At 35.1% G+C, this 22,787-nt stretch overlaps 1 protein-coding gene across 8 annotated transcripts in view; it reads left to right on the top strand.

Moving 5' to 3' along the window:
* PTPRC (protein tyrosine phosphatase receptor type C) overlaps positions 1–21,839 on the top strand; it is a 121,505-nt gene extending 99,666 nt beyond the window's left edge. For all 8 annotated transcript variants that reach the window (XM_074385073.1, XM_074385074.1, XM_010348837.3 and 5 more), the window contains 10 exons: positions 4,293–4,450; positions 4,673–4,808; positions 7,127–7,276; positions 11,554–11,644; positions 12,854–12,987; positions 14,237–14,371; positions 16,340–16,462; positions 16,684–16,862; positions 18,490–18,625; positions 20,192–21,839. In XM_074385073.1, the coding sequence (XP_074241174.1) occupies positions 4,293–4,450; positions 4,673–4,808; positions 7,127–7,276; positions 11,554–11,644; positions 12,854–12,987; positions 14,237–14,371; positions 16,340–16,462; positions 16,684–16,862; positions 18,490–18,625; positions 20,192–20,467 (1,518 nt within the window). In that variant the 3' untranslated portion in view covers positions 20,468–21,839. The remainder of the gene's footprint in view (positions 1–4,292; positions 4,451–4,672; positions 4,809–7,126; positions 7,277–11,553; positions 11,645–12,853; positions 12,988–14,236; positions 14,372–16,339; positions 16,463–16,683; positions 16,863–18,489; positions 18,626–20,191) is intronic.
* Positions 21,840–22,787: the final 948 nt, after the last annotated feature.

The following is a 22,787-nucleotide window of genomic DNA, read 5'->3' as shown; positions in this document are numbered from 1 at the left end:
AGATTTTTTTTTCTATTTGTGAAGAACACTGTTGGTATTTTGATGGAGATTAAATTGAATTTGTAGATAGTTTTGAGCAGTATGAACATTTTAACAATACTGAGTCTTTCTATTCATGAACATGGAGTAGCTTTCCATTTTTTTACATTCTCTTCAATTTCTTGCATCAATTTTTTATAGTTTTCATTGTAGAGATTTTTCACTTCTTTGGTTAAGTTTATTCCTAAGTATTTATATTGCTTTTATTTATTGTAAATAAGATTACTTTCTTGATTTCTTTTTCAGATTGTTGAAATACTATTTGTTTAATGTTGATTTTGTATCTTATGACATTACTGAATTTGTTGATCAGTTATGAACTTTTTGGTGGAGTCGTTTTTTTTCCAAATATAAGATTATATAATCTGCAAAAAAGGATGATTGGGCTTCTTCCTTTCCAATTTGGATGCCCTGTGTTTCTTTCTATTGTCTGGTTGCTCTAGCTTAGACTTCCAGTACTATGTTGAATCACCGTGGTGAAAGTGGGCATTCTTGTCTTTATCTAGATCTTCAAGGAAAGGCTATCAGTTTCTTCCCATTTAGTAGAATGCTAGCCGTGAGTCTGTCATATATGACTTTTATTTTGTTGAGGTATGTTCCTTCCTTACCTTGTTTTTTAAGGGTTTTTATTAGGAAGAGATGTTGAATTTTATGAAATACTTTTTCAACATCAATTGTAATGATCATATATGTCTTTTGTGGTTCACTCTGTTGATATAATGTATCACAATGATCAACCTGTGTATGTCAAACCATCCTTGCATCCTTTGGATAAATGCCACTTGGTCAGGATGAATGATCTTTTTGATATGTTGTTAAATTCAGTTTGCTAGTATTTTGTTGAGGAGTTTTGCATCAGTACTCACCAGGGATGTTGACCAGGGATGTTTCTTTATTTGATGTGTCTTTGTCTGGTTCTGGTATCAGAGAATGGTATTCTGACTTCATAGAATGGTTTGGAAGAATTCCCTTCTCTTCCATTTTTTGGAACAGTTTGAGTAGAACTGGCTTTAGCTCTTCTTTAAATGTTTGATAAAATACAGTAATAAAGCCATTAGGCCATGGGCTTTTGTTTGCTGGGAAACTTTTCATTACAACGTCCATCTCATTACTTGTCTGTTAAGGTTTTGGGTACCAAAAATAATGCCTACAACAAGTTTTCAAGTCATGGACAGCAAAATAATATATGAATTGAAATAAGAAAATGACAAGAAGTGGAGGAATAAAGTTAAAATGTAGCATTTTTTGTTGCATTACACTTTGCCTGTCAGTTTGTTTACACAATCTCTGTTATCGTCATTGTAAAATAATGCATTATAAGATACTACTTGCAAATCACATGATAACCCCATATCAAAAAACATACCACAGATACATAAAAATAAAAAGTAAGAAATTAAAACAGATCACCCGAGAAAATCACCTTAACTTAAAGGTAAACAGGAAGAAAAGGAAGAAGGAAGATGAGACCACAAAACAACCAGAAAACAAATAACAAAATGACAGGAATAAGTCTTTATTTATCAATAGTAACATTGAATATCAGTGGCCTAAACTCTCTAAGCAAAAGACATAGAGTGGCTGAATAGATTAATAAAACAAGACCCAACATTCTGTTGTTTAGGAGAAACATTCTTCACTTGTAAAGACACAAATAGACTGAAAATGAGAGATGAAAAATTATAATCTATGTAAATGTAAACCTAAACAGAGCAGTACTAACTATACTTATATCACAAGATATATTTTAACACGAAAACCAATAAAAGAGGCACAGATGGTCTCTATGTAATGATAAAGGAGTCAATTCAGCAAGAGGATATAACAATTGGAAATATATATGCACCTAATATTTGAGCACCCAGATATATAAAGCAAATATTGTTAGAGCTAAAGAGAGAGATAGACTCAATACAATAATAGTTGGAGACTTCGACATCCTACTTTCAGCATTAGACAGATCATCCAGGAATAAAACTGACAAAGCAACATTGGTCTTAATTTGCCTCATAGACCAAATGGATCTAATAGACATTTATAGAACCCTTCAGCCAGTGTCTAAAGAATATACATTCTACTCCTCAGCCTATGGATCATTCTCAAGGATATACCATATGTTATGCTATAAAACAAATCTTAGAAAATTAAAAAAAAGTTATCAACTATTTTCTTTGACCACAGTATAACTAGAAATCAGTAACAAGAATAATTGTGGAAACTATATGAACTCATGGAGAGTAAGCAATATACTCCTCAATGGTTACTGATTCAATGAGGAAATTACTAGGGAAATTCTCAAAACAAATGAAAATGGAAACACAACAAACCAAATCCTGTGCGATACAGTGAAAGCAGTACTAAGAGAAAAGTTTGTAGCACTAAGCCCCTACATTAAAAAAGAGAAGTTTCAAATAAACAACGTAACGATACATCTCAAAGAACTAGAAAAGCAAAAGCAAACCAAACTGTAAATTAGTAGGAGAAAATAATAAATATCAAAGTAAAAATATGTGAAATTGAAGTAAAAAAATACAAAGCGTCAACAAAATAAAATGGTTTTTTTTTTTTTTTTTAAAGAAAAGATAAAATTGACAGGCTGGGTACAGTGGCTCATGCTTGTAATCTGAATCCTCTGGGAGGCTGAGGCAGGCAGATTACTTGAGGGCAGGAGTTCAAGACCAGCCTGGCCAATATGGTGAAACCCCATTTCTACTAAAAATGCAAAAAAAAAAAAAAAATAAATAGCCAGGCGTGGTGGCATATACCTGTCATCCCAGCTACTTGGGAAGCTGAGGCAGGAGAATGGCTTGAACCTGGGAAGCAGAGGTTGCAGTGCGCTGATATTGTGTCATTGCACTCTAGCCTGAGTATTGCAGTGCGACTCCATCTCACAAAAAGGAAGAAAAAAAAAAACAAGATGAAATTGACAAGCCTTTAGCCACACTAAGGAAAAAAACAATTGAAACCCCAGTAAATACCGTCGTAAATACCGTCAGAGATGAAAAAGGAGACATTGCCACTGTGATACTGCAGAAATTTAAAAGATTATCAGATGCTGCTATGAGCAGGTATATGCCAATAAATTGGAAAACTTAGAAGAAATAGATAAATTCCTAGATACATGCAACCTATCAAGATTATAAAATGTATCACGATTATAAAATGTATAAAATAAAATTTATTATAAAAAAGCTATTTAAAAAAATGCAAGTCTTTATATAAGGGGTTAAAATTTTCTCTGTATTTCATTTATTGTAGGACTTTTAGTAATCTAAATTGTATTTCTGTATGGTTGAGGTGTATTTCCTACAGGAGAAACAGACTTACTGTATATATCTCTGGAGGTCTTCTTAGGTTTTCATGGTATTACTCATTGTTATGTCTATAGAATTCTGTGAAACAGTCCTACCAGTGGTTCCTGGCGACTTGTTTGACTAGGCTGCAAAGGCACCTGATCCATAGATGTCAGGATATATTTCGACATTGATGCCTATTTGGCTGCATTGTGTAGTCTGGGTTTACTGGTGCTAATCAACTCAGTTTGCATGTTTTTTTCGTTATCTAAATGTAGATGGTTCTTTATACCTGGTCAGAGAATTATAACTTATGTATCTTACAGTGGTTACCGAGAAATTAGAACAAACGTGAGCTGTAATCTGGGGCTGACTTTCCTCAGTCCTCTCTCTACATTTTGAGTTGATGTTGCTACCATGGGAGGCCCTAAGGAATACAATGTTAATCAAATAATTAATCAGACTTTGCTTACATAAGAATTAGTCCTGTTTGCTGGCCTACCAAGCAGAAGTATTTTAAATAGCTATGAAAATGATCTTTATTTCATATCATTTTAAACACACATTCAAAAAGCTTCTACCTCCCCGCCTCCCTTTTATGGTGTATGTTTGTTTTTTGTTTTTGTTGTTTTTGTTTTTGTTTGTTTTTGGCTTGACAGCATGCCAAGTTTCTAGAAATTTTGGTTATACTTTCTTTACCTTACTTGACTTACTGTTAAGTTATTGCTTACTGGGTAGTACATGCAAGTCCTGTACAATATCTTAACTACTAGTTATTGATTAAAAAGGAAAATGCAATCATGGCAGAGACAATTTATAGGACACTTTAGGAAATCGTGAACTCTTTTGAGCAGTTTATGTTTGCACGAGGAGACTTTGTACTGGTATGCCCTTCCACTTATTTATGTTTCATAGTTTGCTTTAAAAATCATCTCAAGGAAAATATTATCTCTTGACTAGAAAAAGGAAAAAACAGCTGGAAGAGAGGTGACTCACATTCAGTTTACCAGCTGGCCAGACCACGGGGTGCCTGAGGATCCTCACCTGCTCCTCAAACTGAGAAGGAGAGTGAACGCCTTCAGCAATTTCTTCAGTGGCCCCATTGTGGTGCACTGCAGGTAGGGGAAAAACGAACGAACAAGCAAACAAACAAACAAAAATCTCCAAAAGAATCCACCTGCCTAGGACTGTTAGAGACGTCTCTCCCTTTGGCAATTACTATTTTGGGAAACAACCTATGTGTGAAACTTAGATTCTTATCTCTGCTTCACACCTGACAGCTTTTCCATTCGCTTCTCTGCCATGATCATGCCTTCACTTTTTTTTGCTTGGTTCTCCAGTGCTGGTGTTGGGCGCACAGGCACCTACATTGGAATTGATGCCATGCTAGAAGGCCTGGAAGCTGAGAGCAAAGTGGATGTTTACGGTTATGTCGTCAAGCTAAGGCGACAGAGATGCCTGATGGTTCAAGTTGAGGTATGTTCTAGCCTTTAGTGATTATTCTCACTTTTGGTTTTTGGACTTCAGTCTTTTCTGAGTGATAATAATGATCTTTTAAAAAATCCAGATTCTTCACAGCTTCAAACAGTAGATGATTTCTTGGAAACTAAAACATGTGATAATCACCAGAAATATTTAGAAGCATTTTTCATTAGTGGCTAAAAGTACTGTGGAAGAAAGATGACTGGTCCAGTGTGGTGGCTCATGCCTATAATCCCAGCACTTTGGGAGGCCAAGGCAGGCAGATCACCTGAGGTCAGGAGTGATAGACCAGCTTTGCCAACGTGGTGAAACCCTGTCTCTACTAAATATACGAATATTAGCCAGGCATGGTGGTGGGTGCCTGTAGTCCCAGCTACTTGGGAGGCTGAGACAGGAGAATCACTTGAATCCAGGAGGCAGAAGTTGCAGTGAGCTGAGATTGTGCCACTGCACTCCAGCCTGGGCAACAGAGTGAGACTCCATCTAAGGAAAAAACAAAACAAAACAAACAAACAAACAAAAACAAACAAAAAAAGAATGATGACCACAAAAATATATATGTTTTAAAATAAGGGGACGGGAGTGGTGGCTCATGCCTTTATTCGCAGCACTTTGGAAGGTGGAGACAGGTGGATCACCTGAGGTCAGGAGTTCAAGACTGGCCTGATCAACAGGGAGAAACTCTGTCTCTACTAAAAACAAAAAATTAGCTGGACACGATGGGGCATGCCTGTAATCTCAGCTACTTGGGAGGCTGAGACAGGAGAATTGTTGACCCCGGGAGGCAGAGGTTGAGGTAGGGCGAGATTGCACCATTGCACTCCAGCCTGGTCAACAAGGGTGAAACTCCATCTCAAAAACAAACAAACAAACAAACAAACACATAAATAAAACAATGAATTACCATGAACACATAGCAGATTGGCAAAAAAAAAAAAAAAAAGCCAAAAAGTAAAAAACTGAAAACAGATTTGGTGGCATCTCATAAAATTACTATATAGAGACAGAATAGTATAGTGGTCAATAGCCTGGGTTTAGAAACTACACATTAGGGTTTCAAATCCGGATTTTAATTATGAATACAAGGGTGAGTGGTGTTATTTATTAAGTATTTTTAGTCTGTCTGTGCCTCAGTTCAGCCATCTGTAAAACAGAGGCAATGGGACGGTATTACCTCACAGACTTCTAACCACAAAAGGAATACAAGTAAGGCAATGCTCTGCCTCTGGTGATAGGAGGTGATGGTTATGACTGAAAGTTCTGTATCTGACTCAGTAAAATCACATATATGCATATATCCAAGAGAGGCATACAGCTAGAAACACTTGCAAAAACGTGCATTGCATTTTGCATTGTCAAAATAGCACACGCACACAAAAGTGAAATATATATTAGTGGGAGAATGGAAACACCATAAATATGTATCAATAGGGGAACAGGAAACCAGAATGTGAACATGTGAACTCTGTACAATAAATGCTATGTCGTAGTGGAAAGCAATAATCTAGGTTTGTGTCCGTCTATTTTGAGAGATGCTCAGATGAAAACCATGAGTGAATAAAGTTGCCACATGAAACATTCAAGATACAATTTATGTGATTTTTTTAAACACAAAAATATATAATGCTCATGATTATAGATACATAGATATTAGAGTAGAAATCTAAAAACAAATCGTTAACCCGGTCCAAAGAAATTATTTACAGTGGAAAATACAGTGGAAAGATACAGCCAAACTCAAGAAACTAAAGATGGTGAATTAAGAGGATTATCAGAAGTATACCATCTCCTTGCAAATAGTGAATTCAAACAAAATAAACAGTTAAGAGTTGTTACATCTGGGTTTGGCATATTGGACTTAAAAAAAGTAATTTATTTTAACAGTTCTAGTAACTGTTTAAAAAGGTTTCCTATGAAATTGCAACTTGCTTTTTTTCCTTCTGAATATACTGTGAAATTTATTATAGTTTTACTTATCAGTCATTTGGCTTACTGACCCAATAATAATCACTAAAGGAAGTAACATACAATGTTCTTTAGTTTTTAGGAATAAAACTTGTGCAGTATAGGGTACATGGATAATCAATTTGCAAAGTAATTTTTCTGAAAAAAAATTCTGAAACAGATTTTGCTCATATTCCAGAAAATTTTGAGAGTGAACTTCCAGAATATTTAAATATTATGGATATCAATTTACTTTGCCATGAATTGTCCCAATATGAGAAAAATGGGAAATGTATATTTTATTTAAACATGACTTGTAGAACTCTAGATTATCAGTTAATTACCTGTATTTTTTCATAAAATGGTAGGCCCAGTACATCTTGATCCATCAGGCTTTGGTAGAATACAATCAGTTTGGAGAAACAGAAGTGAATTTGTCTGAATTACATCCCTATCTACATAATATGAAGAAAAGAGACCCACCCAGTGAGCCATCTCCACTAGAGGCTGAATTCCAGGTAATGAGTGACAACAATAACAATAAACTTTTATTGAGTGTCGTCTGCTTTCTAGGTACTTGCTATGCACTTGACATACTGCTGCCGTTTGGTCCTCACCATAACCAATGGAGCAAGAATGAGAAAACTAAGACACAGAGAGTTAAGAGAAATGCCTGAATCCACACAACTACTACATAGGAGATTTTTTTTTTTTAACCCAGAAATCTGATTCTACTGCTAAGCCTTTTAACCATTTCTCATTAAGCTGGTAAAAAATAAAGTGTCAAAAATAACAGTATATAGATAGCCACAACGCTGGTCTGCCAAAGGCAATGTAGCATATCACCTTTAAAAATCGTACCTGGTTTTGGTTTGTAAAGGAAATCATTAGAAGAGTTTATGACTGCTTAGGAAGTTGAATTGGCTGGAGCTGGTAGACAGACAGCAAAGGATAAGGGCACGTGTCCTAACCTATTTATTAGGCAATTATTCTGATGGCTAACCTAGCATGTAGTTCGCTGTAATTTCAGAGAGTTGGCCTGGTTGTCCTCAAATTGCTCAGTTGTCAAAAAAATGTTTTGTGTTCTTTTTGTTCCATCTATGATTTCCAGTTTACTGAGACTTTCTGTGATGGACCAAACTGGGAAATTCAGAGTTTCTAAAGACCAGGAGTGTGCTTTTAATCAGATGCAGACCCATTTAATGTTTAGGATCAAAGGGGTCAAGGTGGGGGTAGAGGCGGAACGTGCAACAATCCCCAAGTGACTCAATCCCCCAGAAGACCTGTACTTATAGTGGAAGAACTAGCAGGCACAGTGTAGTCTCAAAGAGAGTAGTGTTTTATTGTGGTTTTCTTGCTTTTCTAGCTGACAAATTAACCATATTCAATATACCTGCCCTACTAATCCACATATACACATGTGCTATTTGGAGACAGTTACACATTTAAGTTAAACATTCTTATAAATGTTTATTTACTGTAGGAAAGACCGACATTATTTTTTTCACTAAACCAATATGCTTGAGTTTCTGCTCTGTGCCAAGTACAGAATTATAGGCACAACAGTCAAAATGATGTGCAAGTGGACGTGGGAAGAAGGATGAGAGGATGTGATCCAGATCACACATGGAAGCAGTGAAATTTTTCCATTTAAGCAGACAGGAAGACAGAAGATGAGGGCAGAGATGGAAGTTGATTGGTAAATTTGGTGTTGGGAAATGAGGCAACTCCTGCCTGACAATCTTTCATTTAAAAAAAACAAAAACAAAAACAAAACAAACAAACAAACAAAAAAAACAAGGCTAGAAGGCTAGATCATCAATTTGGAGTTGAGAGATAGAGGAGTGAGTAGGGCAAAAGAGAGTTTAATGCTTGAGGAAGGGGAAAGGGCATGAGCTAGTTATCTCAAAGTAGAAAAGCAGAGGCAGTAAGATTGCCAGAAATTATTGTTTGATCACCTAAAATTTATGGTCATGAGTTTAAAGAGGAGTTAGTTGGTTGGATTGTTTTCTAGAGCATCATTGAGCTCTTTGGGGGTAGAAGCTATGTATGCAAATAGTTTAGTTAAACCTATCTAGATTTTGAAAAGTGACTGAAAGTAGTGATGAAAAGGTATTGAGGGTGTTTACAAATGAAAGATGACTGCGGTGGAAAATAAAAAGCAAATTGGAAAATAAAAAGAAAATTGGCCACATGAAAGAGGTGAGAGAAAGTAGAAAGGATAAGTTGGAGATTTTGTTAGAATTACAGATTGCTGGGTTGAACACACCAGAATAAATGACTAGGAATAATAGGGATAATTTCCAATAACAGATAGTTGAAGTTATGATTTTAGAGGTGATGCAATATTTGGGATGAAACCTACAAAGGGAGAATGATGGAAGTGTGTGACTGGGAAGTGGAGGAAAAGTCATGGCAGGTGAAGGAGCTAAGAAATGAGACTCAAGTGTTGGATAGATCATTCTTCTCAATGCGGAATTAACCAAAAATGATGGCAGACCTGGGAAAGAAGAGCACATACTTAGCCAAGTCTAAAACTAAATGTGATAGAGTGTTTTCAGGAATCAATACCCGACACTTCCAAGTGAAGGGCCCTGAATAGAAGGTAGTATAGTATGATGGCAGGAAAATCAAAGTGGTTGGTTTGTTTGAAAGAGAATGAGTAGAAATGGTTGGCAAGTAGAATCAGGGAGCAGGGAAAACACATATCTTTTCTTAAAGCTGTGAGGTAAATGGAGTGAGAGTGGGAAGGTCAACTTTTTCTTGAAAGGACTGCCGAGTTCTTTGTGGTGTCTGAAGCTGACATCCAGGTTTCAACTGGTGGGAAAAAAAAAGGTGAAGTGACCGTTGGGAGAAAATGATTAGGATAAATGGGAGTTCACAGATGACAGACAATGGGCATTGGAGGACAGGGAGTAAGGCATTGATTGGTAAGATGTAAGAGACTGGGTTGTATCTGACGATACAAATAATCATTCGGGGATAAAAATGTGGGGTATCTGGATGCACTGGGAAGCTTAGACTTGTAATGGCAAGTGAATCAGGCAGAGATTTAAGAGTGACAGATCCTTTTGTCTTAGATGAAGATGAGCCATTAATTCCACCTATACTCCTGAGTATTGCTACAGGGCAGAGGCTCCCTGGGTCACTAGACTCACAAGAGCACACAGTGTTGTGATGCTTTCCAAAACATCTGGTCTTTCATGCTGTCCGTGGTGTGGTTCAAGGGGTCTGAAATTCAATGGTGATTATTTTCTTTCATTCAGTTATGTAGCTATAAATGGAGTTTGAAACAGAGTGGCGTATTTAGATTGAATGAGGGTACCATATTGAAAAAATATGTATCTATATACACACACACACATATATACATGCACATGTGTGTATATAGAATCTTACTGAATCATACATGAGGAGCTTTTGCAATTTCAGTTATTTTTAACATTAAATATTATTATTAAATATTATTCATTTGACAAATATTTAAGGATTAGTGGGGAGAAAAGAATGTAGGAAGGGAGGTCTTCCAGAAGAAATTGACATTTAAACTGATACCTATAGGCTAAGAAAAATTATCACAGCAACCGAAAGGGGAAGGGGTAGTTTAAGCAAGCAAGCAAGCAAGCAAGCAAGCAAGCAAGAAAGAAAGAAAGAAAGAAAGAAAAAACAAACAAACAAACATGTATATCTGCCAAGAGTGAAAGAACAGCTTGGCCTTTCCAAGAGTTGAGGAAGCTTGTTTGACAGAAGTATGGAGGGACCTAGTTGAGGTAAGCCCGCAGATACAGGGGCATATCACTAAAGACTTTTTATACTATTTTGAGGAGGGTTGTTGTTTTCTTTTCTTTCTTTTTTTTTGAAACGGGGGTCTCACACTGTCTCCCAGGCTGTAGTGCAGTGGCACAATCCTGTCTCACTGCAATCTCTGCCTCCTGGGTTCAAACGATCCTCCTGCCTCAGCCTCCCAAGTAGCTGGGAGTACAGGCATGTTCTACTATGCCCAGATAATTTTAGTAGAGACAGGGTTGCACCACATTGGCCAGGATGGTCTTGATCTCCTGACCTCATGATCTGCCTGCCTTGGCCTCCCAAAGTGCTGGGATTACAGGCATGAGCCACTGCATTGTTTTCTTATAGTGATGGAATGCTGTTGATCTTCAGAAGAGTATTTTCTGTTTTGTGTTGTGTATTAGAAGGATTAGAGCAAGCGAGATTGAAGTCAAAGGGCCCATTTAAGAAATTGTTGACGTTTTACAAGTGAGAAATTAAATAGGAGGAAAGAAAACTAAAAGGGTTTGTAAGCCTCACCTGTATGATAGATCTTTTCTAACTGATTAGTAACTGGGTGACAGGAAAAGCAATCTGGAAGGTGTAAACAAATTAAGAATCAACTTTCAAAATATGTGCCAAGTCTCCTATGAATGTGACATCTGCAGAATTCATTTCTGATAACTTAACTTACCATTACTTTTGCAATATGGATCAACATCAGTCTAGCTTTCAACTTATATAAGAAGAAATGATATTATTTTTCTATCAAGCAGCTCTTAAGAAGGAGACATAATTTCTTACATACGTATATCACTTGATCACACTCACCCTGTCAAAAGAACTAAATGCTGCAATTACAAGAAAAAATCAGAGACAAACTGAAAAATTATAAGCTCTAAGGAGCATATACAAATTTCACAAAAATTAATAAAATGCTTTTCCTTAGGGAGCATCTTATGACACAATAATAAACTAAGCCAATATTGACATTATAAAGGATTTTTTATTCTTTTATTTTTTTCAGAGACTTCCTTCATATAGGAGCTGGAGGACACAGCACATTGGAAATCAGGAAGAAAATAAAAGTAAAAACAGGAATTCTAATGTTATTCCATGTATGTGGCTTATTTTATTTTTTGTGTCAGATAACATTAAGCTATTTTGGATTTGTTTAATGTGGGACACACACGTATGAATGATCTTGAAGCAAGTTTTCAACATTTGGTTGTGAATAGGGAAGAAGTTAATAGGTTTTGAAATATTAGTTATTGCAAGGACTTAACAATTCCATTTACAGTGGGCTTTGGAGAGTAGACTGTATTCAGTGTTTTCTTTTTACCAATTATTTAAAAAATGGGTTGTCATAAAAGTGATATATTTGAAGCTGAGAGAATAGCGACCAAAACCCTTTGATCAGTTCTCTTTCATGTTTAGTTTATTTCAGTTATTTACTCCAGGGTAATTGACAAATACTAAAAATTACGTCCATTTGTTCTCTTTATGTTTCCTTTTAATTCCTCGTACCTAGGTGGTTGAAAGTAGGGGGAAGTACTCTATAAACTGTACATCATCAAATTTAACAGATCAAAATCTGCACAGTTTTTAAGACTTGAATTCTACTATTTAAGCATATTAAAATGATCATATATGGTAATTTTATTCAGCTGCTTACACTAAAATTTGCATGGATAAAATATAACCCAAACTGATAAACTAGACGACTAAGTAAATCAGATCAGTGCATGGTTGACCTAGTTAATTTTCACAGAGGTCTTTATGAATGTAATTTAAAATACGGAATTGATAGTGATATAGTTAATCACATCATTTGACCAAATTACTATAAATTAAAAAAATTGAGGAGTAGTAAGAAATTATGGACCAAATACATTTTTGGACTAAATAATAATTAGCTAAGATATCTACATAAGATTGTTAATTTAATGTTAATGGAGTATAATTGAAAGAAAAAAATCTAAGCTATGTATTTTGTAAACATATCAAGCAGAATTATAATAGTCCATGGGAAATTAAAATATATGTATCAAAGATTAAATAATCATATGTAATGTTATGCTATTTGTGGTTTGACATGGAATTATATTTGGGTTTTTTTCCTAAAATCTTTTCTCTTAGACTTTTATTGTATAATCTGTTTATCAATGAGCACTAAGTTTTACATAGAATCTTATTCAATGTAGATCAATAAATTTCCATAATGCAATCTGTCTCTTTTGAAATACTTTTAAATGTCCACATGACAACGAAGAAGAAATCTGATTTTTTTAAAAGGAGGCTTACTACTGACATCTTATTTTATATAGATGACTTCAACAGAGTGCCACTTAAACATGAGCTGGAAATGAGTAAAGAGAGTGAGCATGATTCAGATGAATCCTCGGATGATGACAGTGACTCAGAGGAAGCAAGCAAATACATCAATGCATCTTTTGTAATGGTAGGTACTTAAACTGCCAGAATCCAAGACACAACCATTTAAAAAAACCGTCTATATTATTAGGGCCATTCATTAAGTGATTTTTATAAAACAGTGATGAGCTTAGTCATAACTACATACAGATTGACATGAGAGTTTCAATTTTAATGCAACATTTTAACTTACTGAAAGATTTCAAAATACTAAAACCTAATAATCTGATACAAAATAAGGCAATGTTATTGGTTATATTGTAAGACAAAGCCATGATCACATCAATTTTAAATATAGTAAAATTTGAGCAAATACAAGTATTAGAAAATATTTACACCTACTCAGATACCCAAATTGTAGACAAAGCCAAATTTGTATATTTGGATGGTTAGAAACTTTTCATTCAGATTAACTGAATTATTAGCTGAGTCTGTGTCACGTCTTTTTAAAAAATTAACTGAGAATTCAAACAATAAACTTTAGCCATTTATTAACTACTTACTGTTTATACACTAAATTGGATTTACTTATTTTCCAAAATTTCCTAAAGAACACATTCATGAAATATTAGTTTAATTAAGAGATATGATAAGATTATAAAGACACTAATTAGCATTAGTATAGATATGACAAAGGTAATTTGAAATGTTTAAGTCATTTCTTTTTACAATCACACTAACCTTTATAGAGAAACAAAAAGGCGTGACTGGGTGCGGTGGTTCACGTCTGTAATCCCAGCTCTGTGGGAGGTGAGGTGGGTGGATTATATGAGATTAGGAGTTCAAGACCAGTGGCCAACATGGCGAAACCCTGTCTCTACTAAAAATACAAAAATTTGCCAGGTATGGTGGTGCACACCTGTAACCCCAGCTACTCAGGAGGCTGAAGCAAGAGAGTTGCTCCAACCCAGGAGCTACAGGTTGCAGGGAGCCAAGATTGCGCTACTGCACTCCAGCCTGGGCAACGGAGTAAGACTCCATCTCCAAAAAAATAAAAAAAAGAAAAGAAAAAAAGTGTTTCTCTTTTGTGGAAAGGAAAATCTGTTTCACAAGATATGTTGTAATCTTGATTTCACATTATTAGCTAAGAATTGTTATTATCTGTATAATTATTTTACAGATAGCTATTACATTGTTTCTTAGACATAAGACTCTTACTATTTGTATGTAACAGCACTGATATCAAACTAAGTGACTACATTTCCAAATGGTTACTTTAAGAATCTACCGAGCTCTCTTCAGTAGTAACAAAGCCCCACCCTTTTTTGTTTAAAAAGAGTTATTGGAAACCTGAAGTGATGATTGCTGCTCAGGGACCCCTAAAGGAGACCATTGGTGACTTTTGGCAGATGATCTTCCAAAGAAAAGTCAAAGCTATAGTTATGCTGACAGAACTGAAACATGGAGACCAGGTTTGTACTTTTGAGGATTTGTTCTGAGTCTCTCTGCCATAAAACTTCATTCTCCAGTCTTGGATTGCTGGCTGGATCACCGTGCCCGCGTCCTTCTGATCCCTCCGTCACACAGGCCTGTCTGCTCAGTGTCACCCCGCTCCCTGGTGCTGGCCTCCACCGGCTGTGTCTGGATGCTGACAGTCTCTCCTGCAGGGGCCTCCAGCATGTCACTCACAGATTAGCCAGCGCCACGGCGCATAGCAGCCACGTTTTCACTCTGTTCTTCCCATTTTCTCAAGATGAAAAAGCAAGCTTTTTCTGTGATGTCTAACGCCCTCAGCGATCAACCCCTCGTGTGTCTTTCATCTTACTCTCATTTTTATGTTTTCCATCCTCTCCACTCCGGCCAGGCAGGTTTAGCGCCCACGTCTGAACACACAATGTTCATTGTTATCACTGAATCTAAACTTATTGATATTCCATGTGACTAAATGCGGGCTCTCTTCCAATTTTAACCCTATTCTTTTAATAAGACAATCCCGAAAAAATGCATCTATGTCCTCCCTTCTTTATTCACATAAAACTTATTGTCATAAAATTCTACAGTTGAAGGTGACTCCAAAATATAATTTGATTTTTTACTTAGTGCTTGTGATAGATATTTTATCTTAGTGTCTTCAGTTATGGTTAACTTTTCCCTTCTGGTAGGTCTCACTCAGCTTTAGCACCGACCACATAATCTGACATATGTTCAAGCTTATTCAATAAATAACCTCCTAAGTATGCAAAAAATTTATGATTTGTTACATCCCTCTCTCTCCTCCCAAACGTACCCTCACCTGGTCCCCTTCCCCTGTACATAGAAAGTTCCTTTTAATTTTTTTAAATTTAATTTTATTTTATTGCATTTTAGGTTTTGGGGTACATTTGAAGCACATGCAAGATTGTTGCATAGGTACACACATGGCAGTGTGATTTGCTGCCTTCCTCCACTTCACCTGTATCTGGCATTTCTCCCCATGCTATGTCTCCCCACCTCCCCACCCCCAGTCCCTGCCCTATTTCCCCCCCAAGGGACCCCAGTGTGTGATGCTCCCCTCCCTGTGTCCATGTGTTCTCATTGTTCAACACCCACCTATGAGTGAGAACATGTGGTGTTTGATTTTCTGCTCTTGTGTCAGTTTGCTGAGAATGATGGTTTCCAGGTTCCTCCATGTCCCTACAAAGGACACGAACTCATTGCTTTTGATGGCTGCGTAATGTTTTTTTAAAGGAATATACATCCAGATTTCTAGCATGGAATTCCCACAGTCTTTTACTTCATTCAAATTGTGGAAGCTGGAAAACAGGATAGGAGTGCAGGCAGAAATGCCTATCTTTGTCAGCAATTGTGGGGTTGTCATTGGTGGACAACAGTTTGTTGAGAGAAGAAATGCTTTTGTGATTCACCTACTCTTCAGTCTGACCCTTTGCTTAGATATGCAGACAAAATATATAATGCTGCTCATGGTGTTGGTCAACAAGATGACAGAGACAAAGCTCCGAAAGATGCAGCCTTCTTCCTCAAGAACCACTGAAGGGACAGTGGGACCTGAGTTACTGAAAGGGTCATAAATAGCATTGCCTCATGTCCACCATAAATACTGAAGAGGTGATGATAAGCATGTGGAAAGTGGAAGCAAATCCCAAAGACCTACACTAAGAAATATGGCTGTTCCGGGGCTGTGCCGGCCACCTCGATGGTGCTCAGCTTCCTTTTTCTTACATAAGGAAGTACCACATATTTATTAAATGAGTCTCCAACACTTAAACTCGATTCTGGATTTTTATAAGCAGGTTTCAATCTTCGAACACAAAAGTTTTCATTTAATAGAAAAGAAGCACAGACAGAGAAAGAGAGAGAAAGAAAGGGAGAAAGAGGGAGACTGATCCTTTGCGTACCTTAAATAGCAAACAGGAATTGTTGAATCATCTTCTTTTATCTAGGAACTCTGTGCTCAGTACTGGGGAGAAGGGAAGCAAACATATGGAGATATCGAAGTTGACCTGAAAGACACAAACAAATCTTCAACTTATACCCTTCGTGTCTTTGAACTGAGACATTCCAAGGTATGAAAACAATTTCAGGTGTATGTTTCTTTCATATAATGGATCCAGCAGCACAACGAATATAAATCACTCTATCCAAGCAAGGCCGTCCAATAAATAGTTTCAGAAGAACATTTTAAAACTATTTAAGTAAAAGTTAACTGTGAAGAAAATATTGGTATCAAATTATAAAATAGGCTGAATTTCACTACAGTTAATGCTCTCCTCAATTCTGATTTTAGAGGAAAGACCCTCGAACTGTGTACCAGTACCAATATACTAACTGGAGTGCAGAACAACTTCCGGCAGAACCCAAGGAATTAATCTCTGTGATTCAGGTCCTCAAACAAAAACTTCCTCAGAAGAATTCCTCTGAAGGGAACAAGTATCCCAAGAGTGCACCTCTCCTCATTCACTGCAGGTGGGTGGCATTTGGTAGAATGTACTCTAAAAATCATAACGCTTGACTCCTTGGTTCATATGTTCTCTTATCTATTTATCCTTATATATAAAACACATAGTCACAGTAAAAAATTTTTGTCTTGCTTATGTTTCCACAGCACAACTGTCATAAAATATAATAGAAAAATATAATAGAAGTGATTCTATTATGCAATATTTTCAAGTTGTGTTTTTAAATACTTGGTGTCATGTCATCTTTGATTCCTTCATACCTAACATTGAACTGAGAATGTCATTTGTGTGAATGAATTAACAAATGGAAGGGTGCGTGAACAGATAGGTAGATGGATATCACATTAGACATATACTCATATACATTGATCTACCGTATTGTCACAAGACATCTAATATGTTTAATGAACACAAAGGTCATTAAACGTAATTTAACTTGAATATTAACTGTAATCACAAAGCTTAGCAATTTTGATTTGAAACTCATGATTTAATTTTCTAAACTGAACCAAAGGGCAAGGATTGTGATAATATCAATAATACTACTAGATCTTATTAGTTCCTTCATCTGTGATAGATGCTTAAATATCCACCTTAAATAATCAGTATAATTGAAGGAAAGATTTATAATATAAAAGTTTACAAGAAAAAGAATATTGAAGTAAATGAGAAATGAAAACTAGTAAAGTAAAATAAGAAATGTTAATCTAGTGAAAAACTTTTAGAATTTTTGAAAAAGCCTAATTGTTATTATTGGAATTGCATGTACTAGAATCAAGCCTTTAGAAATATACAAATTTTCAGCATTTCCTTGAATTTTTGAAGGTGAAGTTTCTGTGAAAAGAAAGCTGAGGAAGGGAAGTTTACACTGTAAAACTATATATGTTTCCCACACACAAAACTATATATGTTTCATAGACTATGACTGAATACCCACTACATGACTACATGTTGTTGTTGTTGTTGTTGTTGTTGTTGTTGTTTTAAATTTATGATCAATAGCTGAAGTGCCCTGCTGATAACATATTGTTTAAGTTGACTCTTGATGATAATGCTTCATGCTTCCTATTGTTTGGTAAACTACTTGTTTGCCCTCTTTTTAATGAATAGTTCTACAAGGTATCATTTTCTACTGATGCAGAATGTTTCTAGAAACATTCGTAAAACATGGTAGAGAGGCGGAAGAGAGAAGCAGCAGCATGTGTTCTAGTAATTGACAAAATCTAAGCTCTTATATTTCCGGTTACATCAGCTTCAAGCTATACCTTTCTCTTCCCCAAATCTTGGTTTCCTTATCTTTCAAATCGGATTTTTCTGATATTGGTTTCAACAACTTCAGATGTAAATAAAAACGCACTAAAATCCATAAAATACTCAATAAAAGAAAATATATTTTTAAACCCTGAGACAAATATGCTTTCAGTTACAGGATTATCATACCCCTAAACGGAAAAAGTTTACCTAAAAATGCATTTAGCATAAATAATTTGGTTTGTGAAAGAGGTTGGAATAAAATAATTATGATAAGCATGAAGTAAAAAATATATTCTCTCTATTCCTATTTTTAATTCTAGTATCACCTTTTTTTTTTCGTAACAAGTAAGATTATTTTCTATCTTTTCTTTCTTTTATAGGGATGGATCTCAGCAAACGGGAATATTTTGTGCTTTGTTAAATCTCTTAGAAAGTGCGGAAACAGAAGAGGTAGTGGATGTATTTCAAGTGGTAAAAGCTCTACGCAAAGCTAGGCCAGGCATGATTTCCACATTCGTGAGTATCCTCCACCATTGCTTTTAACATGCCTTGGATTTTTTTTTTTTTCTTTTTGATGGTTTCCACTTTTTTCTCCTCTTCTTTCCTCTCTGTCCTTTTTCCCCTTTCCTTTTCTCTCATCTCCTCTATTTTCTTTTCCTATTTTTTTCTCTTTTCTACTTTTGCATCATAATTCATATTGAATTATGATGTCTAAATAAGAGCCTTAATTAAAGTTTACTAACACTTTGTTGTGACAGTTCATGAAGAGTCTTTCCTTAAATGCTCATGAATTTCTTAATTTTCTTTCCTTCAATCCTGTATCTACTTGTGCTGTGTAGCAAACCACTCCCAAATTTTGGGGTCTAAACAAATAACATTTATTATTATTCAGCAGTCTAATGGTCTGCTGGAATGTTCTGCTGATGCCCTCAGGCTTAGCCAATAGAGACCAGGCTGACTCACGTGTCTGCCTTCAGCTGACATGTGTCCTGTGGTTTGGCTGGTCTAGCATGGCCTACATTGCCAGTAGGCTGGCATGTGGCTGTCATTTAGCTATGGTGACAACAGTGAGCAGGCTGCATGTCCCTTCTCTTCCAGAAGACTAGCCCAGATTTATTCACATTAAGACAGCAAGTTCCACAAGGGAAAGAGACCACTTGAGGCCCAGGTTTGAAAGTGACGGATATCTTCTTCTGTATATTATTAGCTAAATACATCATAAAGCCAGTCCACGGATAGGGGAAAAAGACTTCACTCCTTGAGAGGGTCTGTAAATTCACATTGCAAAGAAATGTGGATACAGGAAGGAAAATGTGTTATATTCTTGTAACTGATCTATTGTGTATAGCCTGTATGTGGTAGTAACTGTAGATGGTCATCTGGGAATTAATCATTCTTCACAATGTAAACTTAATTACTCACTGAAATATAAGGCTTTTAATCACATATGATATTGTGATTTCCTATCTTGATTTTGAAAAATGTATCAAATGTTTCCTATATGTTCTTGCCATTAAGAGACTAATTGGTGAGTATGAGGGAAAGCTAGGTATTTACTAATCAATGTAGTAAGTAAAGTGATGAAGAAATGATAAGAAGAACATGAATGAGAGCATTTAATTCAATCTTTAGGAATCAAGCAGCACTTCTCTAAGCAGGTGATCCCTGCTCTGATTCTTAAATGATGTGTAGGCATGAGGCAGAAAAGGCTTTAGGACCATAAAGAAACTCAATTATTTAGATTTTTTTACTGTTTTTTTTTTTTTTTTTTTTTTTTTTTGAGACTGAGTTTCACTCTTGTTACCCAGGCTGGAGTGCAATGGCGTGATCTCGGCTCACCGCAACCTCCGCCTCCTGGGTTCAGGCGATTCTCCTGCCTCAGCCTCCTGAGTAGCTGGGATTACAGGCACAAGCCACCATGCCCAGCTAATATTTAGATTTTTTTAATGAGAACATATCAAAGTACTTTTCTGTCATCCAATACTTCCATAAATAAATGATTAGTCCTTGCTAATCTTTATCTGGCATAAAAAAATCACATCAACTTTCTTCATGTAATTTCTCACTTAATTCCTTTACCAGGAGCAATACCAATTCCTATATGACACCATTGCCAGCACCTACCCTGCCCAGAATGGACAAGTAAAGAAAAACAACCCTCAGGAAGATAAAATTGAATTTGATAATGAAGTGGACAAAGTAAAGCAGGATGCTAATTGTGTTAATCTGCTTGGTGCCCCAGAAAAGCTCCCTGAAGCAAATGAACAGGCTGCAGGTTCTGAACCCACGAGTGGCACTGAGGGGCCAGAACATTGTGTCAACGGTCCTGCAAATCCAGCTTTAAATCAAGGTTCCTAGAAAAAGACATAAATGGGGACACTCCAAACCTCGTGTTAGCTGTTATTTCTATTTTTCTAGAAGTAGGAAGGGAAAATAGGTATACAGAGGATTAATGAAATGCATTGATGCAATATTTGTGGAAGGATTCTATTTTACTACTGTGGAAAAATATTTAAGATAGTTTTTCCAGACCAGTTTGTACAGACACATGCTTATTTTAAAATTTTATCTCTTATTCAGTAAAAAACAACTTCTTTGTAGTCTTTACATGTGTATGTGTATGTGTGTGTTTGAGTGAGAGACAGAGAGAAAAAGAGAGAGATAGAGAATGCTTTCTCGTGAATCTAAAAGCTCTTGCTTTACCTTTTTGTTTTTATGAAGAAAAAATACATTTTATATTAGAAGTGTTAACTTAGCTTGAAGGATCTGTTTTTAAAATCATACTGTGTGCAGACTCAATAAAAACATGTTCATTTCTAAAATGACCTCAAGATGTCCTCCTTGTTCTACTTATATATATCTTACATACTTTACTATTTTACTTCTAGAAATAGTAAAAAAAAAAAAAAAAAAAAAAAAATGGTATGTGTGTGTATAGCTACTACGAAAGAGTTAATTAAATTAACATTTGGAAATCTTGTGTTCCATATATTAGCATTTAGTCCAATATCTTTTTAGGCTTATTTAATTAAAAAATTTCAAGTGAGCCTATCTTGCTGTCTTCATATGGGGTTTACAGTTTTGCAACATGGATTATTCCCTGTGCAATATTTAAAATTTATTGCTTGATACTTTTGACCACAAATTAAATTTTGTAAAATTGAACTTAAATAAATATCATTAAAATAAACAAATGTAATATGTACTAATATTCATTGTATAAAAATAGAAGCATACAATTATATTTGTTAAATATTTACATATGAAATTCAATATAGCTATTTTAATGGAATTTTACATTAATATGAAAAATATAATATTGCATATTCATAGTTCCCATGTTAAATCCCATTCATGATTTTCCTTAAAGCATTTACTTTGAATTTCTTCAACGCTTAGACTGCTTTTACTAGGACTGGATGTCAATAATCACAATAAAATTCAACCATGAGTTTTCTCTTGTTTATAATATATTGTGTTATAAGTTCATATATGAAATGTGTATACACCTATTGAAATATGTTTAATGCAGTTACTAACATTTGCAGGGCACTTTTTTAGGTTTCAATTATCCAATAGTCTAATAATTGTTTAAGATCTAGAAAAAATTAAAGAATAGTGGTAGTTTTCATGAAGTAATAAAAACAACTCATTTTTGTGAATTGTGTAACAGCTTATTACCATGGTCAAATACAACATTTAGTTTGGTTTGATTTTCTATATCTTTACACTTTTGTCTGATCTTATATGTGTTAACTATACAGCATCAATTGCTGTCCATTCAACTCACATTTATTTTGTGTCCCTACTTCTAATTATTTTATTGTTATAACATAAAATTAACAATTAACACTTATTATATAGTTTCTTGAACTTATTTAACAGGTGAAAAGACGTAAATTCCACAATTTTCTTATTTATGTTAAGGTTACTTACTACATCTTATTAATGAGAAAGGGGGATTAGAATCACCAACTGTAGGCACAAAAAATCAAGTTTGCTTTCAATTATCTCTTCAATCACTCTAAGTATTATGCCTTCATTTCTTATATTGATCAGTTACCATTTTCTAGATAATGCAGTTAAAATTTACAGTTCTCATGTTCACTATAACATTACGATATGTGTCTATTTTATCTGTGAATTGCTTCAAAATACAAATAGCAGAAACTCTAAATAATCTACAAACAAAGTTTTTCTTCAGAAGTTTCCATTGTAAGTAACGTCTTCCAAATGTGGTGGTTTTGTGTTTTAAATGTTTTTTCCACCTGACACTATCTTTTCAAAGATAATTGATACTTAGAAAAGAGAACAATAATAATTTCTATTAGTTTAAGAAAAAATCTTGAAGCATTTTTTTCTCTACATATGGGAATTTGTAGTAAAGAAAGAGATAAAATAGTGGTTCAGAAATCCAATTACTTTGTGAGAACATATATCAACCAGAAGGTGATACCCATTGCACTAGAAAGTGGAATTATATGATTTTTAATAGTATTTTATATTATTATCTATGATTTATATATAAAAATACAAAATAATAGAAAAAATAATATATAATACATAATAATAATTTTTATATTATTTTTATATTATTGTCTATGGTTTTTACCTTTAGAAATAATATGTGAGTTATAGGACCATGTCTATGGCTATGGGTTGCACTCATGGGGATCTG

Source organism: Saimiri boliviensis, chromosome 14 (assembly GCF_048565385.1).
Source record: "Saimiri boliviensis isolate mSaiBol1 chromosome 14, mSaiBol1.pri, whole genome shotgun sequence".
NCBI lineage: Eukaryota > Metazoa > Chordata > Mammalia > Primates > Cebidae > Saimiri > Saimiri boliviensis.
This window is presented reverse-complemented; position numbering and strand designations above follow the sequence as displayed.